The sequence below is a fragment of the Thalassophryne amazonica genome, chromosome 10 (assembly GCF_902500255.1).
Source record: "Thalassophryne amazonica chromosome 10, fThaAma1.1, whole genome shotgun sequence".
NCBI lineage: Eukaryota > Metazoa > Chordata > Actinopteri > Batrachoidiformes > Batrachoididae > Thalassophryne > Thalassophryne amazonica.
Genome location: NC_047112.1, coordinates 27,409,510 through 27,433,289, shown reverse-complemented (window position 1 = coordinate 27,433,289; position 23,780 = coordinate 27,409,510). Strand labels below are relative to the sequence as shown.

General features: G+C 39.8%; 1 protein-coding gene and 1 long non-coding RNA gene across 2 annotated transcripts in view; one reads left to right on the top strand and one right to left on the bottom strand.

Moving 5' to 3' along the window:
* Positions 1 to 1,641: 1,641 nt before the first annotated feature.
* On the bottom strand, positions 1,642 to 17,496 carry LOC117518491 (type I iodothyronine deiodinase-like). Its single transcript, XM_034179626.1, has 4 exons — positions 17,057 to 17,496; positions 16,839 to 16,982; positions 5,775 to 5,974; positions 1,642 to 2,387 (listed from the first exon to the last, which is right to left on the bottom strand). The coding sequence occupies exons 1-4, from the start codon at positions 17,439 to 17,441 to the stop codon at positions 2,322 to 2,324; spliced, it is 795 nt and encodes a 264-aa protein (XP_034035517.1). The 5' UTR covers positions 17,442 to 17,496; the 3' UTR covers positions 1,642 to 2,321.
* The window catches only part of LOC117518492, a 54,297-nt gene continuing 32,847 nt past the window's right edge, over positions 2,331 to 23,780 (top strand). The window contains exons 1-2 of the long non-coding RNA XR_004563001.1: positions 2,331 to 2,389; positions 10,372 to 10,376. This is a non-coding gene — a long non-coding RNA (uncharacterized LOC117518492). The remainder of the gene's footprint in view (positions 2,390 to 10,371; positions 10,377 to 23,780) is intronic.

Here is a 23,780-nt window from a genome sequence, read left to right as displayed (position 1 = left end):
TATACATTTCCTTGTTATTTTGAAGGTCTGAAATGAAGTACTTTATTTTTTTCTTTTCAAGCACATAGCATAATGCATTGATTATAAAATACAAAAAAAAACTGGCAGAAAAATTAATTTTGAGATACAGTATTAGACAAATTTTTTTTTGTACTGAACACTTTGTCGGCAACAACAAATAGCCTTTAAAATGAAAATGGGATGGAAGGGGAGGTGATGGTCTAGTAGTTAAAGTGTTGGGCTTGAGACCACAGGATCCATGGTTCAAATCCCAGCCTAACTGGAAAATCACTAGGGCCCTTGGGCAAGGTCCTTAATCCCCTATTGTTCCCAGTGTGTATTGAGCGCCTTGTATGGCAGCACCCTGACATCGGGGTGAATGTGAGGCATTATTGTAAAGCGCTTTGAGTGTCTGATACAGATGGAAAAGTCCATTTACCATTTAAATGGAAAAAGTGCTTTCATCCATATATGGCCAGGTGATTAGAGCACTTTGTTTTAGTGCAGAAGGTTCCTGGTTCAATTAACCCCAACCCTGCCACATTTCTCCATGTAATGTGGAGTTGCATCAGGAAGGGCATCCAGCATAAAACTTGTGCCAATTTGACATGCAGAGCCGCTTCAGAGGTGCTGTGGCGACTCCAAGTGCAAAACAAGGGAGCAACCGCAGGGTCTTACTTTACATGTGATTAGTATGGCTTTTCCAAAAAGGCTGTTGGAAGTCATGGGGTGGATTATAGTTTGAGAAATGCAGAGAATCACATGTACTTTTGAAATTAGGTGTGAGATTACGTTGAGGATTTTTTGATCCATTACATACATCATCATACTATAAATTTGAAAAATGTGTCCCCCCAACACAACTTCTCTGAGGTGACTGGACCAACCCATATTGCCATTAACCTCAGCAATGCCCGAAAGCGGTTTGTTTTTGTCAAGGTTTTTGATCATCTGTTTGTTCCCCCTACTCCTCTCAGGACTTTTGTATGAATTCCACCAAAGAAACATCTGTTTTGGCAAAGGTCAAGATTATTGGAGTTAAAGGTCATAGTTATTAATTTCACTCAAAATGTCACCAAACGCAGCACAGACACAGTAGGTGTTTTCTGGAATTGCTCAGGTACCACATGGCAATCATCGGCGTCGAGGTCATTGGGGTCAAAATAGAAGTTTTTCACTTCAGTGTGCATTAACTGTGGCACATATATGGAAGTGGGTTTTGGAATTGCCCAGCAAGGTGAAATTAGCCAAAAGTCAATCACTGGTATCAAGGTCATATTGACATACTCCTCCCACATAATTTTGCTGATTTCTCCCAACTTGGTACGTCAATGAAGACTGGCCTCAAAATTACATAAATTATTTTGTCAAAGGTCAATGAATTTGATTTTGAACCCAATGTGGTGCACACTTGGTAAATTTCAGAATTACCCTGGCACAGTCAGCCAGAGTTCAAGACCATTGGGGTCAAATGTCAGATTGCTGTGGGTATTGCTGTCTTTATTTTCATCAGGTACTATTACCTAGTCCTTTAAAAAAAAGTGTGATGACCACATACCCCTCATCCTCCCACTTCCTCCACCTACCGCCCAACAGCTCAAACTAACTATGACAATCACTCATGCATGACGTGCCAGCTCGTGTATCTTTAAAGCAATTTTATTTTAATACAATAAAATGCATGATTACATACATGCTGTTAAATCATAAGTGTTCCAAAGAAGGTGAGACAAATGCCCGTTTTAAAGTCATCAAATTACAGTTCCCAGAGGTTTACACTGTAATAATCATGTAAAACACTGTCTCTTGCGAGTTACCTTGGAGCATTTATGACAACATAAATCCTTGATGAGATGGTACAGTAACACTGAACACGTTTATTGATAACTGACTGCAAGAAAATGGACTGATTTTCACAGTATGCATATCTACCACATTTCCTGCATGTTCAGACACCTCAAACAAACTCCAACCAGATGGTCCCAGTGTTTCACTTTATCTGGCTGCAGAAGCCATGTGGTTTAATCTGTAGCCGTCATGAAGAAACACAGAGAACACTGATGGCTGAGTTTGTGTTCGATTACAGGAGAGCCGTAACACAACACGTGTGAACATTCAGAAGGTTGTCTAAAACTGATCTTGATATAAAACATTCTGTCAGATGACCAGTGTCGCTAAAACTAAAAAAAATAAACACAAAAAGTAGAACTTTGTGATATAGCAGTGATGCATTTGCTCTCATGTACAGAGCAAACTGAAGTCCTACCAACAGAACAGAAAGACAGGGTGAACATACAGCTGGGCTTAAAAACATTTTCTTCCTACTTCATCTTCTGCAGGAACAAACGCACCTCCAATGGTTTGTAGCCCCAAGGCCCCATACGCCCCTGTAAAGAGAGACTGTAGCATGAACAAGAGGAACCAAAGATTACAGGTAAAAGAAACTAGAGTGCCAAGGGCCCTGTGAGTTACCAGTTCAATTAAAGCCTAAAGCAAAATGGACTCAAAAACAGGTCTATGAAACCCGAGACCATTCATAAAATCAGAATTATAGCTGAAATCCAGATCAAAGCCACAGAAAAAAGGCAAATATGAAAGCAACTGTCCACATCCACACTCAGTTATGGCAACGATAAACGCTGCTGTCCAGCGAAAATACTCTTGTAGGCAGTGGTGGGCACACTTCCGATAATCCGATAACAGATAATTATCGAAGATAATGTTTTCTTTATCGGATTATCTTTTTAGATAACTTTAAAAACCATTATCGGACCATTTATCTTCCGATTAATCTTTGTCTGATAACTTTTAAACCGATAAACAAAATAAACAAAGCTGAACAGCGACAAGCATTTTTAAAATTAGTTTAGCACTCACCTGTTAAAAGTTTTGTAACAGACGCACAGCTATAACCTTTGCAAACAGAAGAGAGCCACTTGTATAAAAAGCATCTCAATCCTCTACAGACAAAGGAGAAACAGCCCCAAAAGAAAAAAAAACATTTCCTTTAACACCATACCAATAGATAGCAGACAGGGATTACTGTATCTGGAATTTTGTTTAAGGCCTCTACTGCCATCTACTGGTCAGTAGTGTTCACTAAGTGTGTGGGAACCAGTAGATAGCAGTGTTCTATTTATTTTGACCCCGGTTATGTCAGATGATTGTCAAATCAACTTTTTGGCTTTGCAAATGGCTTTTTTTGTGTGCAATGAATGTATACATTATACAAGTTTCACTTTTTTAATGGAATTACAACCTTATTTCTTTTTCAAATTCTCCCATTTTTTGCATCCAGCCTTATTTCCTTTAGAAATTTCCTTGACAAATAATATCAGTCTATTAGGACGTCAGGTTTTGTGTTACACATATACATGTGTGTGTATATATTTTCCAACTTATTCCCATTGATGAAACTTCATTTTCTGCCTGAAAGCTTATTAGATGAGTGTGTTCAGGGCTCCATTTGTTTACAAAATACACACACACACGTTACAGACCTTGAAATCCAACAGCAGGGATTGATATTATCCAAAGATTTATGAACATACAAATTAACGTGCTTACACTTTATCATGATTTTCTCCGTTGTGAGATATAAAAGTGTCTTATCGTAGCGTTCGTGTGTATGTGCATTATAACACAGCGCATGAGCGACGTTACGATATTCTTCAGAACGACAACATACGCAACATGCATCCAGCAGCATACATGCTGCTGTCATAGACAACTGCCTGTAAAGTTTTTTGGCAAGTTATAACTTTCTAAACAGCGTAATTTGTAATGAAATCCGCTTCATTTATGCGGCTCTTTCGGCACCATGTTTGTTTTTTCAGAGACAGCAGTAAGCTCCTCCTACCCCTCCAAACGGAGGGATTTGTAGCCCTTCACCTTCCCCTCCGCCTCACTCCAAAAAGAGAGACTCAGCCAGAGTTTAGCAGAGGCACTTTTACCCAGAATCCTTTGCGATCTGTCTGTCTGTTACAAACCTCAGAATTAGTGCATTATTCAACATTAAAAGATATATGTTATATTTTAACTTTGTACAAATGACATAATTGTAAATAATTGTACATAAAATTGTACATAATTGTACAGCCATAAAAAGTCAGCATGACTTTATTTTTCAAGACCTGCGCCTGACCGGAGTGTCGCAATTGATAGAGAGTTGGCTTTATGGCTGCTCTCGGAGTGCCTCTGTGCTGGGAGCTCTGTAGTAAACAAGAGCTTCCAGCAGGGGCAGAATGTTGAAAGAAAAGTGTGGTCTCATTGTTGGGGTCTGTTGTTGTTTTTATTATTATTATAAGCTATTAAATTTGTTCTACTACTAGTTATAGATGTGTCAGAGGTAATATTGGAATTTATCCGTTATTGGTTATCTGTAACTTCCGATACATTTTTGGGTGGTTTATTGTTTTATCTTTATTGAAGATAACTTTTCAGTTATCTGATTATCGAAGTTAATGTTTTGGTTATCTGTGCCCACCACTGCTTGTAGGTTACTATTGATAACTTGACACAAACAAACCTATGCATTTCATCTATGGATGGAAACAAGGCCATGTCAATTTAAGAGAAAAGTTATTTGATAGTGTTTGAGAAAACTGTCAAATGGCTATTTTTGGCCTAAAACTTCCTCGCATTTCCACATGAACAAATCTACGCAAATAATTTTGGGATGGGAAAAAGGTCAATAACCAATATTGTGCCCTTGTTAAATTAAAAGAAACGTTATTGGACAGTTTGAGAAAATCATGTTCAAATACCTAAACTGGCTGTTTTCAGCATAAAAATTGCCACCATTTCCAAATGAATGAAGTTTGTTAGACATGAAATATGTTAACGACCCATATTACGCCCTTGACAAATTAGAAAAAAAAAGTTACACCAGTTTTTGAGATATTGCAATAAATGGACAACAATGCCAATGACTATGATGGACGCCACGCTATGACACACACAAAAAAAAGAAGCCAAAACAAAGCCTGGACCCACAGCCAGCTGATCGTGGAGGAAGACCAAGTCACAGATGCCACCTAAGCTTGTGTAAAAATGTCGATTAGAGGTGACAAGAGGCCGATATAACATGCTCTTAGAAGGCCGGAGGCCCACTGGTCTCTGTGATTATTCCTGCACACCATAGTATGAAGTGTATGAGAGCCTATGGCTCCCCCTGGATGGGACGCAGATTACTTCCCCAGCCATTTACAGCTGGGTGGACTGAACACTGCAGATGAAATCTTGTCCAAAAGACATGTAACGTGACTGGGAATCAACCCCAGGTCTACATATTGACAGACCAGGTCTTTATCCACTCAGCTACCAGCTCAAATAAAATCTCCAGTTATCCATAAACTCCAAGTTTCCTAATCCCAAAACCTATATCTGAGGAAGGGGGGGGAGTTGTATGTAAATCTGTCAAATGTGCCAGTCACCCAGACAGTCAAACACAAACAAACTCAGGTGATCACCATATCCTCTCCCAGAAGTGGGCAAGGGTCAATACTCTTTCAAAAAATACAGAGACACTGAAGCATCACATTCCACAGATGCAGAAATAAAATGGAGCAGAAAACTGAAATAAAAGACATTGTGGCTTCATGTTCACCAGTTTCAGTGTTGATTGTTTATGTCAAGGATTCACATCAATTCACAGTGTGAGGACAGAAGTGCACAGAATTCAAGCAGACATCATTTCCTTTTTTTTTTTTTTTTGCTCCAAATTGCATGAGAGAATAAACATGGCAGATTCAGCAACAATATACAGAGCTCACCTTATAGACGACTCTCCCAGCCTGTAGCACGTAAAGCCTCTCAGGCAGAGCGGCGTACTTGATGGCTGCGATGTCAGTCATTTCGTCTACGACCACCGGACACAGGGGGTCTTTCTGGACCAGGATCCGTGCTGCAGACAGCCGGTCCTCCAGGCTCCGGTGCTGTTTGATGTCTATGTTGTTGCGAAAGGCCCAACCATCTGAGATGGAGACAACACATGTCAATGCACGGTAAGGAATGCAGCACAATACCATGACAAGCACAACTAAAAATGCTGTCTGATGTTCTTTGCAGTCCATTGAGTAGATATACCATGCATCATGAAAGTATTCACAGTGCTGCACATTTTCCACATTTTTTTTAATCTTACAGATGAAATTCATTTGTCCCCCTTCAAAATTCTACACGCAATACCCTGTAATGACAATGTGAAAAAGTTGTGATTTTGGCAAATTTATGAAAGAATAATACATAAAAAATAATCACATGTAGATAATTATACACAGCCTTTGCCATGAAGCTCAAAATTGAGCTCAGATGCATCCTGTTTCCACTGATCATCCTTGAGATGTATCTACGGCTTAATTGGAGTCCACCTGGGGTAAATTCACTTGATTGGACATGATTTGGAAAGACACACACACCTGTATACATATAGGGTCCCACAGCACAAACCAAGCATGAAGTCAAAGGAGCTGCCTGTAGACCTCCGAGACAGGATTGTCTCGGGGCACAAATCTGGGAAAGGGTACAGAAACATTTCTGCTGCTTTGAAGGTCTCAATGAGCACAGTGGACTCCATCAATGTACAGAGACATCCTGGATGAAAACCTGCTCCAGAGCGCTCTTGAACTCAGACCGGGGTGGCAGTTCATCTTTCAGCAGGACAATGGACCCAAGTACACAGCGAAGACATCAAAGAAGTGGCTTCAGGACAACTCTGTGAATGTCCTTGAGTGGTCCAGCCAGAGCCCAGACCTGAATCCGATTGAACATCTCTGGAGAGATCTTAAAATAGCGGTACCGACGCTCCCCATCCAACCTGATGGAGCTTGAGAGGTGCTGCAAAGAGGAATGGACAAACTGCCCAAAGATAGGTGCACCAAGCTTGTGGCATCATATTCAAGAAGACTTGAAGCTGTAATTGCTGCTGAAGGTGCATCAACAAAGTACTGAGTAAAGGGTGCAAATAGTTTTGTACATGTGATTTCTTAGTTTTTAATTTCAATATACTTGCAAAAACTTTCAAAAGAACTTTTTTCATGATGTCATTATGGGGTGTTGTGAGTAGTTTTGAGGGAAAAAAATTAGTTTACTCCATTTTGGAATTAGGCTGTAACATAATAAAATGTAGAGTAAGCAAAGTGCTGAAAATACTTTCTGGACACACTATATGCTTTTAAAGTCAATCCTCACTGACCACTTAAAAAAAAGCCAGCCATAGAAATTACAGATGTAACTGATAATGTGTCAGGCAGTCTTTTAGATTAATAAGAGTGAAAAATATCAAATATATCCATGCAAGATCCAAAAGACATGTCTGCCCCCTGCTGGACAGTTAGAAGATGCAGGACGAGGTGTGGGCGTGATTGTCAGACAGACCATTACTGCACAGAAATAGGCAAATATGACCAAAGTGGGGTGTTACTAGAGTTTCTACGATGTCATTTTAATTGGGGAGTGAGGAAAAAAGCAACAAACAAAAAGTAAAACATTGCCATGGCTGATGAAGTGTATAGGGGGACTACTGTCGTATTTTAAAAACATTCTACATACTTTGACACTCTAAAATGTCCACTCAAACTAAAGAAAGATTTTAATATTTAGTATTTACTCATTCACTATTATTAATGTACTAATTTATCTTAATGGATCTTGATTTTCCCAGGCAGCTGTTGCCTGACTGACTGGTCAGCAAGTCTGGAAATGCCTTTAATTCCATGCAGGTGAACTCTTCTTGTTATCACTGACCATTTTTTCCTGTACTTTGTGGAGAAACTGTACACTGGGTTGACGGCCACTCTAAGCCAAGCACCAAGCAAGACAATCGGCCACACGCATTCAGTGTCCATGTTTTTTTTTTTTGCCCATGCACGGCTAATGGCGACCACATCTCCATGTTAACTACAGGCAGTTGAACTCCTTTTGATGGCTCAGATTAAATTTTTCCTCTGCATGGTGTGAAAATTGGACGCCATGTTGTGTGCTGAGCAGCACACATCATTTATGTTGAGCCAATGTTAGGATTTCTGATGCTTCCCTTAGGCAGTATTATTAGAAAGCATTGCTTAAATTTTCATTGTTACGCAGATGATACCCAGCTTTATTTATCCATGAAGCCAGAGGACACACACCAATTAGTTAAACTGCAGGATTGTCTTACAGACATAAAAACATGGATGACCTCTAATTTCCTGCTTTTAAATTCAGATAAAACAAGTTATTGTACTTGGCCCCACAAATCTTAGAAACATGGTGTCTAACCAGATCCTTTCTCTGGATGGCATTACCCTGACCTCTAGTAATACTGTGAGAAATCTTGGAGTCATTTTTGATCAGGATATGTCCTTCAATGCGCATATTAAACAAATATGTAGGACTGCTTTTTTGCATTTGCGCATATTAAACAAATATGTAGGACTGCTTTTTTGCATTTGCGCAATATCTCTAAAATTAGAAAGGTTTTGTCTCAGAGTGATGCTGAAAAGCTAATTCATGCATTTATTTCTTCTAGGCTGGACTATTGTAATTCATTATTATCAGGTTGTCCTAAAAGTTCCCTGAAAAGCCTTCAGTTAATTCAAAATGCTGCAGCTAGAATACTGACGGGGACTAGCAGGAGAGAGCATATTTCACCCATATTGGCCTCTCTTCATTGGCTTCCTGTTAATTCTAGAATAGAATTTAAAATTCTTCTTCTTACTTATAAGGTTTTGAATAATCAGGTCCCACCTTATCTTAGGGACCTCATAGTACCATATCACCCCAACAGAGCGCTTCGCTCTCAGACTGCAGGCTTACTTGTAGTTCCTAGGGTTTTTAAGAGTAGAATGGGAGGCAGAGCCTTCAGCTTTCAGGCTCCTCTCCTGTGGAACCAGCTCCCAATTCAGATCAGGGAGACAGACACCCTCTCTACTTTTAAGATTAGGCTTAAAACTTTCCTTTTTGCTAAAGCTTATAGTTAGGGCTGGATCAGGTGACCCTGAACCATCCCTTAGTTATGCTGCTATAGACTTAGACTGCTGGGGGGTTCCCATGATGCACTGTGTGTTTCTTTCTCTTTTTGCTCTGTATGCACCACTCTGCATTTAATCATTAGTGATCGATCTCTGCTCCCCTCCACAGCATGTCTTTTTCCTGATTCTCTCCCCTCAGCCCCAACCAGTCCCAGCAGAAGACTGCCCCTCCCTGAGCCTGGTTCTGCTAGAGGATTCTTTCTGTTAAAAGGGAGTTTTTCCTTCCCACTGTCGCCAAGTGCTTGCTCACAGGGGGTCGTTTTGACCGTTGGGGTTTTTCTGTAATTATTGTATGGCTTTTGCCTTACAATATAAAGTGCCTTGGGGCAACTGTTTGTTGTGATTTGGTGCTATATAAATAAAATTGATTGATTGATTTCTCATTGATCCAATTTTCAAATTCATTGTATTTTCTACACTGATTCAATGTCAGCCTTCAACATGCATCAAACGTTGGGTCAACGTCACTTTGCCCACTGGGTTGGTGGACAGCATGGATACAGACATCCATTTGGTGCATGCATGAATGGAACAAAATCTCTTCTCCAACCATTAAGTGGGCATGTACTGCTGTAAATAGCTATGAATTTTTGAAAATTCCTTCAGTGTTAAAGGATAGGAATTTTTCAAGTTTTCCAAGATTTTTTCCTGACTTTGACCTTAAAAATTTAATCAGTTCTTGCCTATCAGGATATGAATCCTTAATAAAAATTTCATAACGATATATGAAAATTTGTGGGTTTCAGACTGTAAAAAAAAACACAAAAAAAAAACAGGGGCAAAAACATAACCTCCTCCAACTTTGTTGGTGGAGATAAGAACATGTACAGGCCAAGAAGATGCGTTCTTGGCCTGTTCACACTTTCACCTTTGTTCGTTCATTGCTGCAAGAAATGGACTCGTTGCTACATGCCTTAATTTTCTGCAGTTTGGTGATTGTTCTTACTTTAAGGTGTAAATTAGTTGCCATGGCTTCAAGCGCTATGAAAGAAGTCGACAATCAATATTTGTGAAGACAGTTTGAGAAGTGGCGTCAAGCCCATTGACTCCGGGCGGGCATGACACCAGCTAAAATAACATCACTGAAAAATAAACACATACATTATTCTAACATTACTCAACAAAGAATAACACTTTCCGAAAGGGAAGTCTGGGGTCCCTTGCTGGAGCCACGACCCGATCCCGGATAAGCGGTTGAAGATGAGCGAGTGAGTAACACTTTCTTAAACTGCATTATCAATTTAAGCTGTGCACAAAAACTCCAAATGTACAAGGAGAATAGAGTATGGGAAACCTTGAACCAGAGGCCTCAGTGTGTGGAACCCTTACCAAAAAGTAGTACATGCAAGTATGTTTCAAGTATACGTACTTCCAGTTTACTTTTTATATACTTATCAATACTATTTTTTGGTAAGGGAAATGCTAACCATAACCACTAAGGGGCATTTCAAGGGACCTTAGCCACTCCAGGCTAAAGGGGCCTAAGGGGCATTACCCCCCCCCCCCCCCCCGCCACTATAAACTCAACATCACCCACTCCCAATGTACACCATTCTTCTAGTCATACAATTCAAAACCACCAATGGTTTTTTGGTCTTCACAATCACCAACAGTTTCCAGATATGTATGAAATCCTTCACATTTGCAAGATCTTAGCTTTTGTCAATATTCTGCATACTGCAAGACATGCACAGGCAACTTCCAACAGCTACAATGCATGCAGAAAGTGTTCACAGCACTTCACTTTTTCCACATTTTGTTCTGTTAATTTGTGTCAGTTCAACATGCAGATCCATCTTGAATCTGCTGTGAGTGAAGACGAGTGTAGCAGAAGGGACTTACTTTTACACTAACAGTACTTTTACTTTACTGTACAGTCTTATTACAAAATGGAGTAATTGTACTCTCAACACCCCATAATGACTGTAAAAAAAAAATTTATTTTGCAAATTTATTGATCATCATAAAAAAAACAGAACATAAATATAAAAAAAACAAAGAACTCACATGTACATAAGTATTCACACCCTTTGCTCAATACTTTGTTGCACCTTTGGCAGCAATTACAGCCTCAAGTCTTCGTGAATATGATGCCACAAGCTTGGTGCACCTATCTTTGGGCAGTTTTGTCCATTCCTCTTTGCAGCACCTCTCAAGCTCCATCAGGTCGGACGGGGAGCATCGGTGCACAGCCACTTTCAGATCTCTCCAGACATGTTCAATCTGATTCAGGTCTGGGCTCTGGCTGGGCCACTCAAGAACATTCACAGAGGCGTCCTGAAGCCACTCCTTTGATATCTTGGCTGTGTGCTGAGGGTTATTGTCCAGCTGAAAGATTAACCGTTACCCCAGTCTGAGGTCAAGAGCGCTCTGGAGCAGGTTTTCATCCAGGATGTCTCTGTACATTGCTGCATTCATCTTTCCCTCAATCCTGACTAGTCTCCCAGTTCCTGCCACTGAAAAACATCCACACAGCATGATGCTGCCACCACCATGCTTCACTGTAGGGATGGTATCTAGTTTCCTCCAAACATGACTCCTCTTTCTCATCAGACCAGAGAATTTTGTTTCATGGTCTGAGAGTCCTTCAGGTGCCTTTTGGCAAACTCCAGGTGGGCTGCCATGTGCCTTTTTATTAAGGAGTGGCTTCTGTCTGTCCACTCTACCATACAGGACTGATTGGTGGATTGTTGCAGAGATGGTTGTCCTTCTGGAAGGTTCTCCTCTCTCCACAGAGGAATGCTGGAGCTCTGACAGACTGAGCAATGGGGATCTTTGTCACCTCCCTGACTAAGGCACTTCTCCCCCGACTGCTCAGTTTAGATGGGTGGCCAACTCTAGGAAGAGTCCTGGTGGATCCGAACGTATTCCATTTACAGATGATGGAGGCCACTGTGCTCATTAGGATCTTCAAAGCAGCAGAGATGTTTCTGTACCCACAGACAACTCCTTTGACTTCATGCTTCGTTTGTGCTCTGACATGAATGGTCAACTATGGGACCTTATATGTAGACGTGTGTGTCTTTCCAAAAGATGTCCAAGCAATTGAATTTACCCCAGGTGGACTCCAATTAAGCTGTAGAAACATCAAGAATGACCAGTGGAAACAGGATGCACCTGAGCTCCATTTCAAGCTTGCAAAATCTAAAAACCTTTTTTCCACATGGTCATTATGGGGTATTGTCGGTAGAATTTTGAGGGAAAAAAAAGACTTTTACCCATTTTGAAATAAGGCTGTAACCTAACAAAATGTAGAAAAAGTGAAATGCTGTGAATACATTCTGGAGGCACTGTATAATGTTCTGATTATGCATTATTAATAGCTGAGACAGAATGCAGCCTAATGTCTAACCAGCTGTTTACGTACTGGATTGACAACCAACCCATCTGTCTTCTGTTGGGACAAATACAATTTTTGTCATAATTTAGTCAACAAAACAGATTCTCATTCACCACCGTCTTTTTTCTGTTTTAATATCTCCTTCTTGTGCTTTATTTTTCTGTTTTTATATCTCTTCCTTGTGCTTTATTTTTATTCATTTTTTGACTGCTTGGAAGATAAGTTGTCTTTATGGTGCTTTGTAAGTTGCCATTCTGAAATTGAGAGACGTTTGGCAGCAAGCTTGTTTCGTGGATCCTTTGTAGGGAGATTTCTGAACACGTTGTTACATTCTCTGAGGCTGTACGTGGCTGATCAAAAAAATTTAAGGTGGTTCTCACAAAATAAATTTCCATTACTGTGCACAGTGTAATCAACCGTTTTCGGGAAGGGGGAGTGAGCCACTTCCAGTTTGAGGCCTACGTAGTTTGCCTACACTGTTGCAATGCCCGTGTTGCAATGCCACTGTTTGCGCCACCATGATGCCCTGTCCTCTCACACTGCCTTTGCCCTAACAAAACCTTATTCTTCCATCACCCATTTTATGGACTATGGCAGTGGTTCCAAAACCGTTTTTCCTTGGAAGCCCCCTATTCATATCTAAGAAAGGCTGAGCCCTCCCCATTCTGAGACCACACAAACACCTGCCCATACACATGGACAGATGATACCACAAAAAAATATAAATATCCATTCTAATTTTTTGTTTGTTCTTACATTTTTTGCAAAATTTCAATTTATTTTAATTTATATAATGCCAAATCACAACAAAGTTGCCTCAAGGTGCTTCACACAAGTAAGGTCAAACCTTACCAACCCCCAGAGCAAACACAGGCGACAGTGGTAAGGAAAAACTCCTCCTGATGATTTGAGGAAGAAACCTCAAGCAGACCAGACTCAAAGGGGTGACCCTAAACTTGGGCCATGCTATGGACACAATTTACAAAACAATTCACAAAACGAACATACAGGAAATATTGCTGGTGCAAAATCACATAAATAAAACTTTAATTATGGTTGACAACTTTTCTTATTAGTCCACCGAAAGAAAAATAACGATTTATATAATTACTATTAATTATCCAGAGAGTTACTGGTTTACATCTGGACTTCTTATTTTGAGAACTTTACAGCAGACAAAACTCAATGACCGCCCCTCTACAGTAGACTGGCAGTATCTCACAACCCCCAGTTACAAAACATAGAATCTTTCAAACCTTTTAAAGGTATTTAAGTGTCACATGAAACACTGAACATGACCAGTTATGTGAAAATGGACAAACAATTCAAGATTCAACATAGTTTTTTGGCAGTTTACTTTCAAATGTTCCACTGTTAGATGTACGTGTGGGTTTATGTTGTATTTTGTTATTATGTTTTGGTATGAAATAATTACCTTACTTAAATGATCATAGTTTTCATGCGAGTCTCGTAACTGCTTAAAACATGTGTACTGAAGTGGATTTGGTCGGTTCTGACTCTTAGAACAAAGAGAATCAAGTTACCATAGGTTCTGTATTTGTGCTGGTTTTTGGGCAGGGGTCCGGACCTCTCTTTAGGCCCATGAGAGACAAGTAAGAAAAGGATTTGTGAAATAAGGTCCACCTTTTGTCATGCCCATGTTGTGTTTTATAAAAACTGTTTTGGTTTCTTTGTTTTAGTGTTCTGAACAGGGCTGTGAAATGAAAATTGTGAAATCCAAGGAAAATTTGCACGGCGTCTGGGGGCACAGCCCCCCAGGAGCTGAGGTTTAGGGCCAGCGGAGCCAAGAAACCAAATAAATTTTGTATCTAATGATACATTTTCAGCATCTCCGGGAAGAAAAAAATCTCAAAAGAAGTGCATATTTAAATTACCCTGTATTCAACCTTTCATTTGAACTGTTATTGAAATAACAGAGTATGACGTGGAAGCAGGACCTGGAATGATTTTCCTTTTAATTGTAAACCAAATTATGCATTAACTCAGAACAATTAAACTACATGAAATTCATGAAGACTGAAAAGACTGTTAAAGCATTTCAAAAACCACAGCTAAAGCTTGTAGAATATTTTGAAAATCATGATAAAATATCAATAACAAACCTTATAGTAAAAAGTCACATATTCTTGTGTAAATTCCTGTAAATCCATTCAAAGCCACAGTGTCTTTTTCAGAAAGAAAAATCGAAAGAAAGTCAACATTAGTAAAAAAAAAAAAAAGTTACATAATCTTGTGTGAAATCCTGTTTGAACAGCACAATGTTTATTTTCCAGGGAGAGAAAAATTCTTACCATGTTTCCTGACGGCACAAGATACAGTGACCTTTTCCTGTTTCTTTAATCTTTTGGATGTGTCGTGAATTTAATTCAAGCCAGCACCATTCCACGGATTCTTGACTTTCAAACTGTCTTTCTCGCCATCTTTCCTCTGTCTGACGTCGCTCCGTGACAGACATGCTGCAAAATTCTTCTTTTAAAAAGAATGACTCTAAAAGTATCTGATGTCCACATGCTACGTTTAGCAGCACTCACACAGCGTCGCTGTAGCAACCAATCAGTCCCGCTTTACGACAACTGTTGTAATAGCCATGCTTTGAGTGAGGCATTTTTCTCCATGGACTTCCGCGGATTTGTATCTGTTATACAGATTAGTGTCCGTGGATTTATAAAACGATATCATAAAAAAAGAATGCCTCGCAACAGGCATTTTAAAAACTGAGTGACGTTCACGATTACAGAGTAAAACACTAACTCTCCCCTTCCCCCTCCCCATGATGAAATCCACTAGGGATGTGAAACGTACAACTCACGATTCAATTCGATTCCGATTCTTGGGGTGATGATTCGATTCAGAATCGATTGTCGATTCAAAGAGCTCTGAGAAATAGTTATATTACTTAAAAAATGTTTATGTTTAAGAAAATACAGTTTTACAAGGTTAATCAAGTGATTCTAGATGTAAATTTACTTATCTGCTTCGCTCGTTCAGAGTTGGCTGACAGTTTAGCGAAGCGCTGGTCAATAGTCAGCAGATACCGCTGCTCCCCTCTTTTAGCTCTGGGTGATGGCGTAGCATGTGGGCTTGCGGATTTGAAGCGTTTCCGAAGTACTTGACTTTCATTTTGCAGATTTTGCACACTGCATAAGTCATGTCAAGCTCCTTCTTATGCAGCAAATAATAAAACCCAAAATGCGCCCAAACATTTGCCTTCAGCAAAGACGGTGCTGGCTGAATTAGCTCTTCATTCGCCATGCTAAGCTGCAGCTCACGAATGTTTGAAGCACGCCGGACCCTCCCCTCACGGGCACGCTGTAGTACGGAAGCCGTTGCCTGACAAACAGTACACGCAGCGAGTAAGCAACAGAATGTTTAAAAACATGCTTTTTAAAAATCGATTCTTGGACATTTTGTATCGATTCAGAATCGTAATAAATAAGAATCGTGATTCGGATGTGAATCTGTTATTTCCGGCACCCCTAAAATCCACGGAATTCCTCGGATCCGCAGAGTTTTCACAGCCCTGGTTCTGAATGGGTAGATCTCCTGCGAGAGAAGTTTTCCATAATCCAGGCCTGTTTCTTGCCGTGACTTTGAATAAATTTAATCTGAGAAATAGATTGACTTTGTACTTTATAGGGAGAGTATAACAAAAAAGGACCGGGATAGAACTAACACCATCACTTGTTACATTTATCATGCCTGGTGTTTCAAACCTAAATTTTGCTTACTGTCGTAAATTCTGACATAAACAGACATAGACAAGACTTAGAAAACCACAAACACACTCAACTATATAAAAACAAAACTTTATACAATATTACCCTTTAAAAAAAATCGGAGTGGCTATTCGCCCAACCGTTGGTTCAATATAGTAAATATGCGAGCATATACACCCAACCACAACCGACCAATGAGTGCACTTGTAAGTTCACTTCTGGTTTCAATGCCGGGGGTATTTTCTCGCCGGCTGCCGGAGGGTTCGCAGCCCGCGGGGAGGCTGTGACCTAAAGTGGTTCTGTTTGGCTCATTACACCCACGGAACTGTGTCAAACTAACACCATCTTACAGGCAACAAGCAGCATTTTGTTCAAAAACTGTTTTGTCATCGTTAACAGGCTTCCGTTCAAAATGTTTCTGAAATTTGCCTGCTTTCATCCATTGCGGTGTTTTTTTCACAGTAATTAAAGACGGCGGCGCCGTTAAATGTGTCAAACATACGCCGCAATAAAGCCTTAAAAAAGTGGTGTAAATAAAATGCAGTTTACATGCACAAAACGTGTCAAATACACAATCACGGTTGCGTGAATACGGTAGGACGTTATATTTATCTGCTGGTTGTGCGTGTAATGTTCAATGTCTGACTTATCTGCCCAATGGTTGGGCGAATAGCCTTTGCCTTAAAAAAAATAAGGTACTGTGCGCCTTGTCAAGCGCAGGGTCAAAGGTCAAACCCGGCCCTTCCTCACCTGTTGAATGCGCCTCAGCGATGTAGATCACCAGAAAGTCTGCCACATCCCCAAAGTCCTTGACGAGCTCTTTGAACTCCTCAAGTTTGAACATGAACGGGGGTCAAGTGCAACTCCCAAAACTCAGCACCAGCGGTCTGTTGCCTGCAGACATAAATACAAACAGCTTGGACACAACAGTCCGCTTTCCAGCAGCCTTTGAAGGCATCACGACTCACCTCTCAGGTACTTGTGGATACTGGTTTTCTCTCCGTCCATGGTGACCACTGGTGAGTCCGGAGCTTCTCCTCCTACGAACGCCTCCTGACCCAGAGAAAGCCACAGGTGCAAAGTGGCAGTTTTGACAAAGTTCAGTGATGTCACAGCCGGAGCCCAGTCTTCATACTTAAACCTGGTGTTCTGGGTCATCGTCGTTTTCTCGCCCATTTTGAGTATTTGTTTCTTGGCGAGGCTTGGCCAAACAAATTGTATAACCCTGATGAAGATGTTTAGCGTTATCATATAGAAAAACGTCCATATTGACAGCATGTGGTCCAGGAGTTTAATCAAAAACATCCCTTTTCTTGTCGTTGAGCTGCTGGTGAAAAATGTCAACAGGTTCATTTGATTCTGGCTTCTGTACGTGCAGCAGCAGGCCCCGCCCACTCTGAGGTCTGATAACAGCTGCCTTCACGGACCACTCCGCCACTTCGGTCCTCTCAGTGACGTTACGTAGTTGTTCTGATTGTGTCGGGAAGCACGTGGAGAATTTAACTATGTTGTGAAAAGTATTCCTATAGTGGACTGAAAGAATTGATGAAGGCACATGAGAAAAAGTAAATTCAGTATACCATAGGCTCAATAATGATCGATGGGATTCCATTCAATAGAGCCAAAAATGCAGCAATAAACACATTAGAAATACAATTCAAAATTTTAATAGGAATATACCCACCTGTAAATCTTATTGGAGCTCTCAATACAGCAATCTAAATTGGAAATTTAGATTGCCAATATTGTATTTATAATAAAACTAGAGAACTACACTGGAAAATTTTACATCGCATTTACCCGACAAATCTGCTTATATCCAAATTTACAGATGTAGATCCCAAATGCTGTTTTTGTGGTAAAGAAGAAGAGTCAATAATACATCTATTCTATTAGTGTAAGTTCACAGATATTTGGCTTAATCTGGAGTTACTCATTTATAATAAAACCAGTCATAATGTAATAACCTCCTTTGAATATAAATGCAAAAATATACAATATTTAGTAAACCTAGGGTGTCCCAAAAAATATACAACATTTAAAACACTTGGTTTGAACCTTAAATGCTGCAAACTTAATCACTTATTTATTTTTTTTTTTTACTTGCAGAGACCATGAAGTTTATGTTGATGCGTAACTTTAGCATCGATGCATTGAAGGAAAACATCTGCCGAGAAATCGAAACATTCCTCAGGACACTTTCCCCAAAGTGATGCGGAATATGGCTGGGCGTTTGCAGGCCTACATTGAACATGTTGTCTAAGAGACTGACAAAATGCAGGGCCAATATTGACACTGGTGACTATCCAGGGTTGGGACCAGGAAGCAGAGTTGTAGTCTTACACACCTCTCTGCAGCTTCTCTCCCCCTGCCATCCCCTCATTACCCCATCCCCATAGAGACGGTGCCTGCTCCCAGAAAACCAATAACCAGTAAAAATCTATTTAAGCATAAAAATTCAAAAAGAAAAAATAATATAGCACCTTCAACTGCACCACAGACTAAAACAGTTAAATGTGGTCTATTAAACATTAGGTCTCTCTCTTCTAAGTCCCTGTTAGTAAATGATATAATAATTGATCAACATATTGATTTATTCTGCGTTACAGAAACCTGGTTACAGCAGGATGAATATGTTAGTTTAAATGAGTCAACACCCCCGAGTCACACTAACTACCAGAACGCTCGTAGCACGGGCCGAGGCGGAGGATTAGCAGCAATCTTCCATTCCAGCTTATTAATTAATCAAAAACCCAGACAGAGCTTTAATTCATTTGAAAGCTTGACTCTTAGTCTTGTCCATCCAAACTGGAAGTCCCAAAAACCAGTTTTATTTGTTATTATCTGTCGTCCACCTGGTCGTTACTGTGAGTTTCTCTGTGAATTTTCAGACCTTTTGTCTGACTTAGTGCTTATCTCAGATAAGATAATTATAGTGGGTGATTTTAACATCCACACAGATGCTGAGAATGACAGCCTCAACACTGCATTTAATCTATTATTAGACTCAATTGGCTTTGCTCAAAATGTAAATGAGTCCACCCACCACTTTAATCATATCTTAGATCTTGTTCTGACTTATGGTATGGAAATTGAAGACTTAGCAGTATTCCTTGAAAACTCCCTTCTGTCTGAACATTTCTTAATAACATTTACTCTGATGGACTACCCAGCAGTGGGGAATAAGTTTCATTACACTAGAAGTCTTTCTGAAAGCGCTGTAATTAGGTTTAAGGATATGATTCCTTCTTTATGTTCTCTAATGCCATATACCAACACAGTGCAGAGTAGCTACCTAAGCTCTGTAAGTGAGATAGAGTATCTCGTCAATAGTTTTACATCCTCATTGAAGACAACTTTGGATGCTGTAGCTCCTCTGAAAAAGAGACCCTTATATCAGAAGTGCTTGACTCCGTGGTATAACTCACAAACTCGCAGCTTAAAGCAGATAACCCGTATGTTGGAGAGGAAATGGCGTCTCACTAATTTAGAAGATCTTCACTTAGCCTGGAAAAAGAGTCTGTTGCTCTATAAAAAAAAAGCCCTCCGTAAAGCTAGGACATCTTACTACTCATCACTAATTGAAGAAAATAAGAACAACCCCAGGTTTCTTTTCAGCACTGTAGCCAGGCTGACAAAGAGTCAGAGCTCTATTGAGCCGAGTATTCCTTTAACTTTAACTAGTAATGACTTCATGACTTTCTTTGCTAATAAAATTTTAACTATTAGAGAAAAAATTACTCATAACCATCCCAAAGACGTATCGTTATCTTTGGCTGCTTTCAGTGATGCCGGTATTTGGTTAGACTCTTTCTCTCCGATTGTTCTGAGTTATTTTCATTAGTTACTTCCTCCAAACCATCAACATGTCTATTAGACCCCATTCCTACCAGGCTGCTCAAGGAAGCCCTACCATTAATTAATGCTTCGATCTTAAATATGATCAATCTATCTTTATTAGTTGGCTATGTAACACAGGCTTTTAAGGTGGCAGTAATTAAACCATTACTTAAAAAGCCATCACTTGACCCAGCTATCTTAGCTAATTATAGGCCAATCTCCAACCTTCCTTTTCTCTCAAAAATTCTTGAAAGGGTAGTTGTAAAACAGCTAACTGATCATCTGCAGAGAAATGGTCTATTTGAAGAGTTTCAGTCAGGTTTTAGAATTCTTCATAGTACAGAAACAGCATTAGTGAAGGTTACAAATGATCTTCTTATGGCCTCAGACAGACTCATGTCTGTGCTTGTTCTGTTTGACCTCAGTGCTGCTTTTGATACTGTTGACCATAAAATTTTATTACAGAGATTAGAGCATGCCATAGGTATTAAAGGCACTGCGCTGCGGTGGTTTGAATCATATTTATCTAATAGATTACAATTTGTTCATGTAAATGGGGAATCTTCTTCACAGACTAAGGTTAATTATGGAGTTCCACAAGGTTCTGTGCTAGGACCAATTTTATTCACTTTATACATGTTTCCCTTAGGCAGTATTATTAGACGGCATTGCTTAAATTTTCATTGTTACGCAGATGATACCCAGCTTTATCTATCCATGAAGCCAGAGGACACACACCAATTAGCTAAACTGCAGGATTGTCTTACAGACATAAAGACATGGATGACCTCTAATTTCCTGCTTTTAAACTCAGATAAAACTGAAGTTATTGTACTTGGCCCCACAAATCTTAGAAACATGGTGTCTAACCAGATCCTTACTCTGGATGGCATTACCCTGACCTCTAGTAATACTGTGAGAAATCTTGGAGTCATTTTTGATCAGGATATGTCATTCAATGCGCATATTAAACAAATATGTAGGACTGCTTTTTTGCATTTGCGCAATATCTCTAAAATTAGAAAGGTCTTGTCTCAGAGTGATGCTGAAAAACTAATTCATGCATTTATTTCCTTTAGGCTGGACTATTGTAATTCATTATTATCAGGTTGTCCTAAAAGTTCCCTGAAAAGCCTTCAGTTAATTCAAAATGCTGCAGCTAGAGTGCTAACAGGGACTAGAAGGAGAGAGCATATCTCACCCATATTGGCCTCTCTTCATTGGCTTCCTGTTAATTCTAGAATAGAATTTAAAATTCTTCTTCTTACTTATAAGGTTTTGAATAATCAGGTCCCATCTTATCTTAGGGACCTCATAGTACCATATCACCCCAATAGAGCGCTTCGCTCTCAGCCTGCAGGCTTACTTGTAGTTCCTAGGGTTTGTAAGAGTAGAATGGGAGGCAGAGCCTTCAGCTTTCAGGCTCCTCTCCTGTGGAACCAGCTCCCAATTCAGATCAGGGAGACAGACACCCTCTCTACTTTTAAGATTAGGCTTAAAACTTTCCTTTTTGCTAAAGCTTATAATTAGGGCTGGATCAGGTGACCCTGAACCATCCCTTAGTTATGCTGCTATAGACTTAGACTGCTGGGGGGTTCCCATGATGCACTGAGTGTTTCTTTCTCTTTTTGCTCTGTATGCACCACTCTGCATTTAATCATTAGTGATTGATCTCTGCTCCCCCCACAGCATGTCTTTTTCCTGGTTCTCTCCCTCAGCCCCAACCAGTCCCAGCAGAAGACTGCCCCTCCCTGAGCCTGGTTCTGCTGGAGGTTTCTTCCTGTTAAAAGGGAGTTTTTCCTTCCCACTAGGGGGGTCGTTTTGACCGTTGGGGTTTTTCCGTAATTATTGTATGGCCTTGCCTTACAATATAAAGCGCCTTGGGGCAACTGTTTGTTGTGATTTGGCGCTATATAAATAAAATTGATTTGATTTGATTTGATTGGTATGAAAAACTTCAACCTTTCAGCTTTCTATCCAGCCATAAATTTATTTCCTAGACATATGCTTTGACCATTTTCTTTGCCGATAAAATGTTGCATATTTTTTTGGGACACCCAATATATTACTTGGCAAATATACACAAAACTAAATTCAGTCAATTTAAACTCCTTCTTAAACTATGGATAATTGAAATCAACACCTACTTTAAAACTTTTAATAACATACCAAACAAAAACGCAATAAAGATAATAAACCTACTAAAGAACTTCAGTTTACAATAAACCCTCTCGTACTCCTCGGGTCAATCTTTGCTGTTCATGTCTGTGTTGTATAATATGTCTTCTGTTAACTGTTTGGAATGATGCCTGTCTGTTAGACATGTTGTATGCTAGTCAGATTGCTTGTGTGCCTGTGCATCTTATGTTTTTTCTCTCTTGTTAAATTAAAAAAAAAAGTGGAGGTGATCACAGACACAAGCGGTGACCACTTCCTCAAATTATGTTTGTCTGCGAGCCAGAATGTAAGAGTGGGAAAGAATTTAGTCAGCTAAAGGTGTTTTTTATTTTTCAAGGCTTTCCCCTCCAAGTGTCTGTGAAAACCTTGACAATGACAACTGATAAAGGAAGTGCAACAAGATGTGAAAAGATAATCCTGATATTGTCAGATTGTATCATACAGTCTATGGATTTTGTCAGTCCCTGTGTGATTGTTAAATTTGACTCTTGTAGATTCCAAAAGAGTGTACATCTAAGAATAGGTACTGCACACAAGGCCCAAACTCAGCCTACATCTCATATCATCAGGATTTCTCCATAAAAAAACAACTCATTACCACATCAGTGTATCTGTAGACTTAAAGAAATGATTGGCAGATATAAGGTGATAGATGGTAGCATGTTCTTGTGATTTTTGTATGTCAACAAGTCATTTGACAAGGTCGACCATTGTAAATTGGTTGGAAAATTGATTAAAGAAAAGGAGTGACTGGCTACAATGTAAGAAGTTTGATATTTCAGTTTGCTTATGTTGATCAGATGATCTTCATGGTCACCTGATTAACCAGTGCAATCAATGTCACCAGAGCAATTAATGGCACTAACCCCTAACCCCTTAACCCGTTTTCACTTTAACCCTGGCACTAGTGCAATCATCAACCTAGGGATGGGGATAATACCCCCTATATTGAGTCCAAGTCTACGCCAAAACCTTAAAGGGGTGAGTGTGAGTTGAGACCAGAACTTTAGGATTTTGGAGAGTTCAAGACCAAGTCAAGACCCAGTCTTTGGAGCAGGCAAGATAAGACCTAAAATCTAAAAACAAACAAACTAACAAAACAAGTCTGTTTTCAAGAATGTGAATTGAATTAGAAATAAGTCCAGTACTTTTAATATTCAAAAGTAAAATTTCTGTAGGGAAGACAGACTCACCAGCTCAGTTGGGGTCAACCTGAAAACTGTATGAGGTCAAAATAAAGGTATACAACTCAAACACGCACATCCCTGACACAGTTATGGGGTATATTTAGAATGGCTGTTCTAATGAATTGGTTAAAGAAACACTTATGGTTACAGTGCAGTTGACACACTAATATGAAGGGATATATCGGTTTTCTATTGGTCACATGACCTTTAGCCTTGGGATACCTTTAAGGGTCAAAGATAACTGTTTAATTGTTTGAAGCCAATATAGAGGTGGAGGCATTCTCATGAAGTCCACTATCATCTCCACAGTCTTGAGCAGGTTCAGCTCCAGTGTTTTCTGACCACACCACAGGACCAACTGTTCCACTTCCTGTCTGTATGCAGCCTCATCACCATCCTGGATGAGACCAATGATGGTGGTGCCATCCGCAAACTTCAGGAGTTTAACAGAAGGGTTCCCTGATGTGCAGCTGTTTGTGTAGAGGGA